Source organism: Apus apus, chromosome 3 (assembly GCF_020740795.1).
Source record: "Apus apus isolate bApuApu2 chromosome 3, bApuApu2.pri.cur, whole genome shotgun sequence".
Classification (NCBI taxonomy): Eukaryota; Metazoa; Chordata; class Aves; order Apodiformes; family Apodidae; genus Apus; species Apus apus.
In genome coordinates, this window is record NC_067284.1 from 99986960 (window position 1) to 99999884 (window position 12925).

Genomic DNA, 12925 nt, shown 5'->3' on the forward strand with positions numbered 1-12925 from the left:
CATCTGAAGATCTTTGTGCTCTTTTGGAAAGGCAGCAAGGTGCAAATTGACAATGGAAGGAAGAAAAGTTAAATGAAGAATGCCAGTATGTTTTTTACTTTTTTTTCCTCCTCTTCAGTCTTCTTTAGTTTTATCTTTGTGTGAATGTGAATGCATTAGCTCTGTGAATATTTATCTAAAAGGTACAGATTTAACTGTGATGATGAATCTTCCCTTTTGTAGATTCTGAAACGGAATTTACAAGAAATAAATAAATGAAGCTCTTAAGCATATGTTAGATAAATATTCTGAAAAGCACTGAGAGTTTTGTGTTGAGGGAAGATAAATAATTGGGTCCAAGAAGTTTGACAGTTACTGCATTTATATAACATCCTGGAAAAAAATGAAATTAAATAAAATGATAAGTAAATCCTGTATATTCCCACTACTAATTCAGTAGTGAGAATATTACCCATAAATATACAACATTTGTTTACTTTTCTGGTGAAACCTGAATGTTTGTTCAAGGGAAGAGCATTTTCCCTAACTTTGTAGAGATTTATAGTTTAAATAAAAAATCACTATCTGGTCATTGTACAGAGTTAAATTAATTACTCAAAGTCTGGCTTTCTTGGAATGTTAACGTAGGAAGAAATAGGTACATCAATACAGTATAAAATGAATAAATTTTATATTCAAAATTATACCTTTCAAAGGCTTGTTCTTTGCCAGTTGACAAAGCTGAATGGGAAGAATTGGCATCTCAACTAAATTTTTTGTGAGTTATAGAAATTAATTTTATAAGCAAAATATGAGTAGTCTATTTTTATATTGACAATATTAAAGTGAAGTGTTCAGAATTCTCACTTGCAGTAACTCATGTTGCTCTTTGAATATACATTTTCCAAAGTTTCTGAATTTTTTTTTCTGTTCATTCATTTTCATCTGTGATAATTTTTAATATGTATTTTTTTATCATGTTTAAGGAAATAGAAGACAGGGTCTTTGGTACCTGTCCTTCCACTGAGTCCTTCTCTAATCAGCAATTTTTACCTATTATGGACTTGCCAGTAGAAAGATTGTATTGTCTCACTGTTGTGAAAGAAGTTTGATAGAGCTGTTTGTGTCTGCAGCATAGTACTGTTTCTTATCCCCACTTCAAAATTCTATGTTTTATGTACTTGAATATTTAATATATCTAACAGGAACATCTGACCAGGATGAAGAGAGAATGATAATTGTGAAGACCTCTATAAAGTAAAAAAAATTAGACACAAGACTGCTGTGCTAATTTACCTAGGTGCAGATCCACCTTCCTGGCTTCAGCATACCCACCAGAGTGTGACTGTGTGTAGGGGATGCCTGCTTCTTGCTGGCCTCCTTGGACTGTACAGGTCACCAGTCAGCACCTGGCATATTAATGCAGACAGAGCAGCTCAAAAACATAATTTGCTTAACTGAGCACATATGTATGCAGTTGAGCTCATGCTCTCTGAGGCTTGCTAGTGAAGTAGCTAATTTCTGTACAGAAGTCTTTCCTTTGGTGCAAGCATTCATTTAAAGCTCCCAATGCTTATAAAGGCCTCTTCAGTGACTGTCACTTGTCAGTGTTATCCTGAGGCAGTCACTCTGAGTCTGTCTGTCTTCGTGATATTGCATCTAACCCAGAGACCTTGGCTCAACCTTCCAGAACCTTGAGTAATAAACATGGAACTGGAAGCAAAAGGGGACGGGTAATGGGAGGAGATAAATTTGTTCGTTACCTTTGCATCTCTTACAGGAGGACCAGGGTATCCCTCCCCTCCTTCTAGACCTCTGAGCAGTGGTTGTGAGGTGGGTGCAAGTCCTCCAACACAGACCAAAATCTTCAGTTACAGCACATTTGAAAGACAGTCATAACTAGAGTTGATCCCAAAGCCAAATACTGAAAACCCAGTTTTTTTCAAAACAGCAACTCTCTGTCTTTTTGCATTACAAAAATAAAACCCAACCCATTGAAGGTCCCTGATGTTAGAAGCACTTTGCTTCACAGCTCAAGCTGAGTAGCCTGTGGTGAGCAAAGGGCTGTGTAGTGGGAAGCTCATACACACAATCCACTTCACACCTGTGATGCAGCTTGCAGGCATCATCTGGAGCTCCCTCCCTTCAGGCTGATGCAGCTTCCTTCCCTGCTGCAACATGCTGCACTTCAACTGCTCTGCAGAAATTACTGGATTTTGGGTGGACATGTGTCTTCCTGTCCAACAGAAGTATTTTGTGTTTATGAGACTCTTCTGAATTTTTAAAACTGGTGGCTTCTGTTATTTTCTGGCTTCATCTCCCACTCCTTTTTTTTTTTACTTTATTTTGTATTGCAGTGCATGTATCTCATACAAAGATGGATTGGGATTTTGGGGGAGGATATCAAAACTTCAATGTATGTTCATAAGAAAGTATTCAAAGAGCCTGTGGGCAGATATTGGAGATAATTAGGAATTTACTGGAGCTGCTGCAGGCTCCAGGGATGTTTGCAGGCTGCAGAACGTTCCTATGGGAAAGAAATTGCTCTGTAATTACAGGCAAGGTCAGTGCAGTCAGTTCAATGGAAGAGATGGTAAGAGCTGGGGGCTCCCTCCCTTGAAGATCTTTGAAAGTCATTAATGAGACACAGTTGTTACAGCTTAAGTAAATGTCCCCTGAAGGATACATTGTGTAAGTGTTCTCTGTGCTACACTCTCTGTGGCATTTCTTGAGGGAGTCGATTCACGCTTGTAAGTGAAGGGAATTTCATGGTCACACTTCACATGCCTTTTAATCTCTTAAGATTTTGAATGTGTGTTTCTGTGGTGCAGATCTCCAATTTGCTAAAAAGACTAACGTGTTTTATTAGTGCATTTTTCTTCTGGATGTGGGACCATCTTGGGTCTGTGTCGGGAATTGATTCAACTTAAAGAAGAAAAAACTTTAGAGCACAGTTCGAACTGGTTGACACTTAGGCTGTTGTGGTGCCTGCCATACCTCCCACCCCCTTTCTTACCGTAGCCGTAGTGCTGCTGCACTATGATGAATTCACTAAGGAAAGCTCCCTTATAATTGATTACTAATTGTGGAGGGTGAGTTTTGGCAAGATTAGCTTCCTGAACTGCAGAGTTGAAGGAGAGCTGGCACTTGGGTTGGGAGAGGAGTATGGCCTGTCATGAGGGAAGCTGAGAGTGCAGCTGAATCTAGCAAACCAGATTTGTATCGGTGAAGATGTTGTGAATCTCCATTTCTGAAATTTTTAGTTGGATTATTTCTCTGATGTAGTTCAGAGTGTAGCACCTTGAATGATGATCCTGTCTTAACTGAGAGGCATGGTGTGCTGTGCTAGGCATTGAGAAAGAAATGATGAGGGCCAAGGGAGCAGAAATATCTTCCATTTGTCTTGCAGCTGAATGCTTTGTGTTGTGAAGTCTAGCCTTCAGTTATTTTTCTGCTTTGCTTCCCTGCCTCATAAGCATAACAGATCTAGCATTACTTGAGCCTGAAATTCCCCATGAGTGGTTTTGACCGGTAAGTGATTAAAGGGACTTGTAGCAGTTCTTCCACAAGTGCATATTTTATTCACCTAAAGTATATAGTTGCTAAAGAAAGTGTTCAAATAAACAAACCAAACAAAAAAAAACCCAACATGCCTAAATGAGATACTCTCTCTCCTGCTTGTTTGGCAGGTCCTTTTTAACTCAAATATCCTTAGTTTTGTGGCTGAGTCTGTTCTGCAGTGCTTTTATATTTTCTATCTTTTTCCTTGGGAACAGCATTACTGTTTACCTCACTGCTGCCTTAGGCAGGGTTTTTAACAATTTACTGTATTTCATGTCTTTAGGCCTTCACCTTTTGGAGAGTGTGTATAAATTTGGCAACTCATAATTAATAGCTTCTAACAGTTTGCTTAAGGACCCTTGTTGTTTTTCTTTAAAGTATTTTTCTTAAAGGCATTTTAAAATTTGTTTCTTGCTTGTTCTTCCTAACTGTATTTTTTAATTCAACTCCCATTTAATCTGATGAGGTAGCATCAAGCATTGAAAGTGGAGTATATATAATAGTTCTAGAAAGAATACAAATGTTTCCCTTATTTTTCATGTAAGACAGCTAGCTGTACATGAAAAAAGATCTTACACTTAAAAAAAAAAAAAAGTATACAACAGATAAATATCTATATTTATATATATCCTTCTCCCCTCTTACAAGAACCTGAGAGTGTCATTCAGCACATCAGAAATGCTGATCAGCTAGTACTATTTATTATTTTCACTTCTCTGAGAATGTAATTTGGTGGAGGAGATGATTGTAAGTTTGTTGGTGTATTGCATTGGAATAAATTTTGTCATATTGAATGTCTGCTCAACAGCCACTAACACAAGCTTTGCTTCTCTCAGTATGGCAACAAATACATTTTCTGTCAGTTTTATTTTCTTAATGATGTATAGGTGCATATAACTAATGTTACAATGTCTGTATTCATGGGCTGGCAGTTACTATCACAGTGCTCAATATTACACCTTTGCTGCATATCTGTTGCTGTGCAGCTATGCTGAGGTTACAGATCACTTTACATCCCTGATTAGCATGACTGACTATCTTGGCAGCTGTCCTTGAGTAAGTGAAGAGCTTCTGGAGTTACCCAAGGACGAACACTGTGGAGAGAAAACCATTTCAGAACAAACCTAACTTTTTTTCCTCTCTCCTCTTTCTTCATTTTTCTACAGCTGAAGAACATTTTTACAGTCACTAGTTAGCTTATTGGTGTTTGTTTAGAATCATGTCCTCCAAATTAATTTTGTATTGTGTAATTTGAAAAAAAGATGTCAACCTCAATGACTTACACCTCAATAGAAGGAGAATAAAGCAAAGATAGAAGAGGGGAGTGAAAGAAGAGGAAAAACAGTACCTATTCAGGTCAAAATAACATCCTCTCCCTATGGAATTTGCTCTCTTTTAGTGGAAAAAAAATCCTTTTACCTCCAAAACATTTATCTTTTCTTCTATGTACCTCAGCCTTTAAGGAATTGAGTAGTTATTCGTTAAATTATTTTCTTTCCTTTTGGATAGGATTATTTAATTTATGCTGCTTTGTAAGTTCGACTAAATAAACAACAAAGTGTATCATCTTGACAGCTTATAGCACTATAGTATTTAGCCCATAATATAGTGACTGTATTACAGACTGTGCCGATTTTGTAGCATAGTGTTCAGCAGTAGCCTTAAAGTTTAGTCCCACAGTCACCATTTGATAGCTGGTGGGGACGGATCATCTGCTTGTCCAGACCAGTTGTGGTTTGATCTTTCAGAACAAAATGCAAGTTTGTGGCTTTTTTTTTTTTTTTTTAAGTATCTTGCTACTTTTGGAATACTAGTGTATCTTTTTTTTTCTTTCTTAAGCTGCAAACGGAAGGAAAACTGCAGTTTCCTTTGACCTCATGCAAGTTTGACGGGAAGGAAATCTGGTTAGGCTGAAAAATCCTGAAATCTGAAAGCCTGGCTTTTCAAAGACTCCGTAGCTTATGTTTCTTTCCATAAGATGTTTGGGCAGTCAGAATCTTCAAAGCACAAGATAGGAGTTCTTTGTTTTTGTTTGGTTTGGTTTGGGTTTTTTTGAAGTTAATAATTTAGAAATAGTGTGTATTCACCTGAATTTTCCTTCTCTGCTTTCCCTCCTCTCTCAGTCTCCTTTTATCCTCTCCTTCAAATACTCTGCTCTGAAGCCTGGAAGAGTGGGCTTTGGATAAACATAAAATGCTGAAGAGTTTGCTGCAGTATCAGTACACTTGGCTGTGCATGACTTCTTTCTGTCAACAAAAAAGATACCTCAGTGAAAGATGCATTAGAACAAGCTAATACTTCTCTGGTTGTCCAACTGTGGCTTAACACTTACAATTTATATAAGTTAATAGAAATAGCTAGGAGATAAAAATGATGAGTTAAATATTGACACTAAAATATGACAGCCACTGTTAATAAGCTCATTTTTAAAATTAATACCCAAACGTACTTCTATGATGTGGAAATATAATTTGTTGTAGGTTTTGCATTTGAGAAGAGCTATGCTTTCCAAGTAGAACAAAATAAAAGACTTGTAGTACTTGTGGATCCTTCTTTCCTATATCACATATGTAATTTTTTAATCTCATTAGCTATCTGTACTTAAGAAATGTTTTACATCACTGGGCTTAGACTCAAAACAGTATTAGGGGATGAGTTCTAGTAGCATTTCCCTTTGTTAAAGGGAAAATCCAGAGCAAAGATACCTTCAGCTACCCTTTAAGTAAAAGTAGGTAACTGCAATTTGTTGATATTTAGTATCCTAGTAGTGCTAGAAATAATTTACCAGCAAAAATACTTTTTCAAAATCCATTATACTTCCATGATTAGCTCCTGCCCTGCTCTGAAAGAAAATATACTTTTAAGTTTGATTATGAAAAATCTGTAGTTAAAAATTTTGTTTGGATAAGTTTCATCTGGAAGGCAAAGTTTTCTCTATATGGGGAACCCAAGCTGAATTGAGATCAGCAGGAAGACTCTGCAAGTAACACCTACGTCTTCTGTAAAGCTTTTAATCCTCAACTCTTACATATGCTTTACAGTAGATATAGTAGCCATTACACTTCTATTTCACAGTGGGGAAAAAGAAGGCAAAAAGCTTGGTTTAAAAATGTGGAAAGGAGTAGAATTGTGGGACTGCTGTAATGGTAGAAGGGGAGGTGTCTAAATCAGTTACTGATTTTCTTGAGGGAAGATCGGCATCTGAATTAGGTTATTTCTTAGGAAATACTAAGTGGGTGGAAATGAAGGAGAGGGTAATGGAAGGAAATCTTAATATCTAATATATGTAATCTTAATTCAGCCTACCTTTTGAGTGTTTCACACTTCAGTCTTAAAATATTTTTTTATCTTGTCTCCTGAATATATTGAGCAGCACTATAAATCTGAAAAGTCTAGGTGACATTTCTGATACCTGAATCATGCTATAATGAAAAAATTGGTAGTGGCCGCTATTTTTAAATCTCTGATTAATTTTAATGCTGAAAAGTTTTCGTAGTGACTCACCAAACCTCCTGGACAGTGTTCCTGATAAATGTGCTAGGGGAATAATATTGTAAACTACTTTATGACCTTGCCTTTATATATATGAATTTGTTTTCTTTCACTCTTTAAAAAAAAAAATCTTATTGGTATATCTTTGCTAGACTGAAAAAAGTGGTTAGTTACTCAAAATGTGATGCTAGTACAGTGACATATGTAATACAGATGACCATTTTTGCAGCTCTGGTGAATGTCATGAGTGCAATTCTTAATTTAAATGAGCTTTCTTTAACAGTAAGTGTATAGATGCAATAACTGTGTGTATGTGTGCAGTTCAGATACAACTTCTAGAATATCCTAGACAGCCTTTTGTTTGGTCTGTCCTATTCTATTTGCACTCTTCTGTGTAAAACTGAATTTGAGTTATTTTTTTTCCCCCCTTTTTTCAAATTGACACCTATGCAAGATTTGAATAGTCTTTAAAATTCATCTGTATTGATTCAAACTTCTAATTTTGGAGTTCCTTGTATCTCTTTAAAGCAGTACTTTAAGTAATTTAAGCCCTGGAGTAATCTTCTCAGTCTCCTTTGAGACTGATGGGTTTAGCACTGTACTTCCGTGGTTTGGAGCATCTTTCATATGAGGGAAGTCTGAGAGAGCTGGGACTGTTCAGCCTGCAGAATAAAATGCCCAGGAAGATATTTTAAATGTGTATAAACGCTTGATGGGAGGGAATGGAGGTGGGTGGGCCAGGCTCTTGACACTGGTGCCCAGTTGCAGGACCAGAGGCAAGAGGCACAAACTGAGGGCACACAGGAGGTTCCCTCTGAACATCAGGAAACACTTTTTTACTGTGAGGGTGATGGAACACTGGCACAGGTTGTCCTGAGAGGTTGTGGATTTTCCATCCTTAGAGGTATTCAGAAGCCTCCTGGATGCAGTCCTGGGCAACTGGCTTCAGCTGACCCTGCTTGAACAGGGTGATTGGACCAGACAATGTCCAGGTGTCCCTTCCAAGCTCAATCATTCTGTGATTCTGTTTGTATGCCTCAGGGTCTAACTCTGTGTCCACTCTGTCACTGAGAGCTCTCTTCCCTCACTCCAAAGTGGTGGAATCTTTATTTAAGAGTTTGCCCTAGTGACTGTGGCCTAAATAAAGTTCCTTTCCCCTCCCCAAATGTATCCTTCCTGGATACATTTTGTTAGTTATACATGTCAGTTGTGGAAAATTTTGGGAACTCTGGAAATGAAAAAGAACATTTTCTAGTTCGTATTTGTGTATCAAATAGATATATATGTGTCTGAATATTGCGTATATCTATATATAATACAGATATTTCATAGGAGTCCATTATAAAATCCTTAATCATAACACTTTGATTACTGCAATAATAGTCCTTGTAGCTATAACTTGTTTTGTGGCCTATTTTATTAACTCTTTTTTTGTGTTTGTGTATGTCTGTATGTGTGTGCTTTGTCTTGCAGAGTTGGAAAAATCCAAGAATTTCAAGTTTTGAATGACAGGCATCTTACAAGATCACCACAGCTAAATTGAAAAGGCAGATGCAGTTCTGAGTACCAGATTGAGTGAGCTGGTGTGTGTACTTCATGTACATGAAAATGCACATGTTTTTGTCATCACATAGACTTACTCTTGTATATTCCTGAGAGCTTTGCAATTGATGAAAATTAATGTGAGAACCAGATGGAGCACCTTTACAGCACAGGAATCAGTAACCCATGGAAAGACACCTACCAGTAATGTTCAGCTTTCTACATGGTCTTCACAAGTGAAAAAAGTTTGCAAGAAGAGGAAGAAAAAACACACTCTGCACAGAAAAAGCCTAATGAATACCTCCACAGTCTAAATCAATAGCTGCAAGGGAAACAGAAGAACACAGAGGGCAGAGGAAACCTGATTTTGTTATTGCAAAGGAATAATGTATGGTCTTTGGCACATTTTGCTTTGGGCTCAATAGATTTTGAATGGACTAATAAATCGTGACCCTATGTTGAGTAATGATGACTGGAAGTAATTAAGTTGAGAAACTATGGGACAAGTCCGGGCATTGAACTGAGCAAACTTCGTTATCCTTCTTGAGTTAACCAGGTCATCAAACTTGCATATTGTTTCTCCCTCTCCTTTTTCCTCTTTTCACTTAGTGTGGTATAAATACTAATTGAGCTCATAAATGTTATTAAAATAAAACGATTGGAATACTTCATATGTTTCCTTCTTGTACAGCTGCAAATGTTGTGTCTGGAACTATGAATCTGTGCTGTAGACAAGCATCAAGAAGGAAAGATCTGATCAAACAAGCAAGGAAAATACCTAGAGAAATTGTGAAGCCAGGAAGTCAGATTTTTAATGCTGCTTCTCTTTATTTTTTAGATGATTACATTTCTTCCTTCCTTGAATTTTAGAAGATTTTGAAAGAGTGCTTACTTGATGTGCTTTAATTCTGGCATTTGTTTTTTACAGTAGGATGAAAAGTCTGATTCTTTGTAGCAGAAAAAGAGGAAAGTGAAGGAAAAACAGCTTGACGTTTTAGCCTGTTTCGGAGGAGAGAAAACTTCATGGTTCACCTGAGGCAAACTTAACAGCTTTGAAAGCTAAAAGCTTTAGAGCATTTTTTATTCTGCTATAAATGAAGAGGGGGTTTCTTTTTCATTCGTGTGTGGCGGCAAAAAGTGGGAAAGCAGGCAAGATAGTGTGATAAACAGTTCAGGCTGTGTTGGGTCTCTGGTGGAAAAAAAGTGCTGCAATGAAAATTGGATTGGCTCTGGATTGCAAAAACTCTTGAGTCCAACGAGCGGTTCAGTACCAAGAGGGATTTCCCAACTGGCCTGGCACACCAGTGCCTGCACAAGTTTGGGTCTGTTGTTTCGCACGGTTTGTGTGCCTTTTTTTCCCTTTATGCAATCTCTTTCAGCTTTAGCAGCAGAAATACATCAGATGGAAAAGATATGCCAGAGGGCAGCTTGGAAAAGATGAATGTCATATATATACATATATATGTATGTGCGTGTGTTCAAATTTCTGCAACTGAACTATTGAAGAAAATCTGACTGGAGGAAATCTTAAAAGCCTTAAGTTACTTGAAACCTACACATTTGCAACTCTCTGTCTCTGGAATTGTATTACGCTAAACTGGAATCTCAGGCTGTATAAAGATTATATCAAGTTGAGCAAAAAGATGACTTAACCGTTTCTTGAGCGCCTCTTACGAAGTAGCTGTTTCTCCAAAGGATAAGTGCACCCTCACTCTACGGACTCAAAAACAAAAATGAACCTGAATTTTTTTTTAAAGTGTTACTTTTTCTTAGCCAACTGCCATCATCTTTTATAGAGGAATTTTTCACTATGCATTTGGTGGATATTTATAAACACTGACCCCATCCTCCTCCCTTTCAATGATCTACCCCAGGTCAGTCTTATCAATAAAAAAAAAAATTGATTTAAATTTTGTGCACTAGACATATTACTTTCTTATGTCAAGAAATAAAATATTTAAAAAGCATGTATGCAGCAGTGGAACATGGGCCTGTTCTTTGCAGCGATTCCAACATCCTCTGCCTCTCCTGGAAAGGGAGAGTCCCCAAAAGTGAGAAGGAGAAACCAGTGTGCAGGAGGCGGTACTACGAGGAAGGCTGGTTGGCAACAGGCAATGGCAGAGGAGTTGTAGGCGTCACTTTTACTTCCAGCCATTGCAGGAGGGACCGGAATACCCCTCAGAGAATAAACTTCAATTTAAGGGGCCACAACAGTGAGGTAAGCAAAATGTGTGTTACACTTTACAGGAAATTATTGTGATCTTTTTGTTTTGGTTTTTGGGTTGTTTGTGTTGGTTTTTTTTAGTGTTTCTGCTTGCAATTTGACAGGGTGGTATCAAGGAGGCTCAAGACTAATTCAAATATGATTGGAATCTTTTGGAGTCTTTCTAATATCTTCAAGCGCATGAGGTGGATAGTGGGGAGGTTCTCTGGAAATGGGTTTGGTTTTGGCTTGGCCTGCTTCCTCTCTCATTCCCTACTGCCTCCCAGTTTCCAGTCAGAGTCAATAATTGTGTTTTAAGGGAGTTAAAAGTTGTGACAGTTGACTGCTTTTATACAGTATTAAAGTGGCTTGGAAGATTAATGGAAAAGGAGAGTGGGAGAGGAGCTTGGTTGAAGCATGCCAGTTTTTCAGAAGCTGCAACTGGAATGGTCTGTGGCAGGGAATAGCTGTCATCTCTAGAAAAACTTAATTTTGTTAGAGAAAGAAGGAAGTAGGACTTCTCAGAAAAATGTTAAGATGCCTTGCATTAAAATACTGTAACTTAAGAGTGCAAGGCATTGTCCTGGCTACAGTGATACAAAACTTTTCAATTGATTTTTTTCTGAAGGGGATAAATCTGCTGGTAAAAGTGACTGTTCCAGCTGTGATTTATCATCTTTCTGGCTCCTATCTCTTTCTCTGTATAATGCTTCGTGGAAAGTACAGATGATGCCCAGTAGCATACAGAGTACCTAGATCAGGTGTGAGCACTTTGCTTCTGATTTTTAGTTAGGCTGTGTTTAGATGTGCTCTTTGAAGAGAATCCAAATTAAAGCTGTACTCTTAGATTAGTGAGTGGAATGACATTGTATGTACTGAAATGAAACCAAAGATCCAATGGGGTTTTTCTTTTGTGCTACTTACTCATTGGACTCTAATATATTGACCTTTTGACATAAGCCGCACCAAAGATTTAGAGGTGGGTGTTTTTTGTTCTTGTGTTAACATTAATATCAATCCTCTTTTTAAGGGAAAAAAGGGAGCGCGGGATAAATATTTAGTCTTAAATAATTGGTTCCACATGCTTTGTCTATAGTCGGGTGCATGGATGTATTGTAAATTATATAGACTTTTAGCAGCAATTGTCACCAGATTCTCAAATGAAAGAAAAATGTTCTGTTTGATTATTATTTTATTTTTTTTTTGCACTTAAAATCTGTTGGGTCAAGCTTGTAATTAATAGTTGTGTTTTTGTAAATAGTCTTCCTGATAGCAGAAAGTGTGTGAATGACCAGAAGAAAGACTGCCAATGAATGTATCTGTATGACACTACAAAATTGGTATGGTGGGGTCATACTGAAGGAAGAAGAGAAGTGGCTTTAGCTCAGCTGGCTTTCTGTGATGAGTCTATGGCTGCTATCAGATTTTCCTGCTGGCATGTTTTTTGAATATCAGTGTAGATGAAAGTTCATCCTTACAAGACGATGTGTTACACAACACTCTTCACCAGGCTTACTGAATGTAATCCTTTTATAGGAGTATCCTGCTGATTTTGGTAGAAGTGAAACTGTAATACAGGCTTTGTTAGTTGTTAAAGGTATATAGCTGAATGGACAAGATGATTTTTTTAGGAAACACCTTTCCTTCCAAATCTGTCTGTTGAAAGATCCTTTAAAAGAGAAAAAGTTGAACTGCACTGCTTAGTGCTAATATTTGCATAAGTAGAAAATACTTTCTTTTTCCATTCTCATGTTAAAAAGCAAGCCAGCAACAACCTTGTCTCTTCTGTATGCCACATTATATGCTAATTCTGCAAGCATATCCTGCCATATGTGTCTGATTAAAGCTACCTTTGTTGTACAGAAGGTATCCAAAGGGTTGCAATTGACTTAAAACTGTAAGAGCCTGTGTGACCAGTTCTAGGAGTGTATTGTATTGTCTTGTTCCAAGAAATGGTGATTTATACCTCTACATATTTCTCTCTGGGATAAAGCTAGGGTGACAAGTTTATTGCTTTTCTGACATACATTGCTGCTTTAATATTAGTATGCATTCAATTATGAAGTGGGAAATGCTTTAGTGAACAGAGATGAAGAGGTGAAAATACAGAAGCTAAATGGTTTCCATTTGGGGTATAAGTAGCGATAT

At 37.4% G+C, this 12925-nt stretch overlaps 1 protein-coding gene across 3 annotated transcripts in view; it reads left to right on the plus strand.

The window, feature by feature from the left end:
- Positions 1 to 12925, plus strand: part of TULP4 (TUB like protein 4) — a 144871-nt gene that overhangs the window by 19133 nt on the left and 112813 nt on the right. For 2 of the 3 annotated variants that reach the window (XM_051616259.1, XM_051616260.1), the window contains exon 2: positions 8506 to 10792. In XM_051616259.1, the coding sequence (XP_051472219.1) occupies positions 10541 to 10792 (252 nt within the window). In that variant the 5' untranslated portion in view covers positions 8506 to 10540. The remainder of the gene's footprint in view (positions 1 to 8505; positions 10793 to 12925) is intronic. The other variant, XM_051616261.1, reaches the window with a different exon arrangement.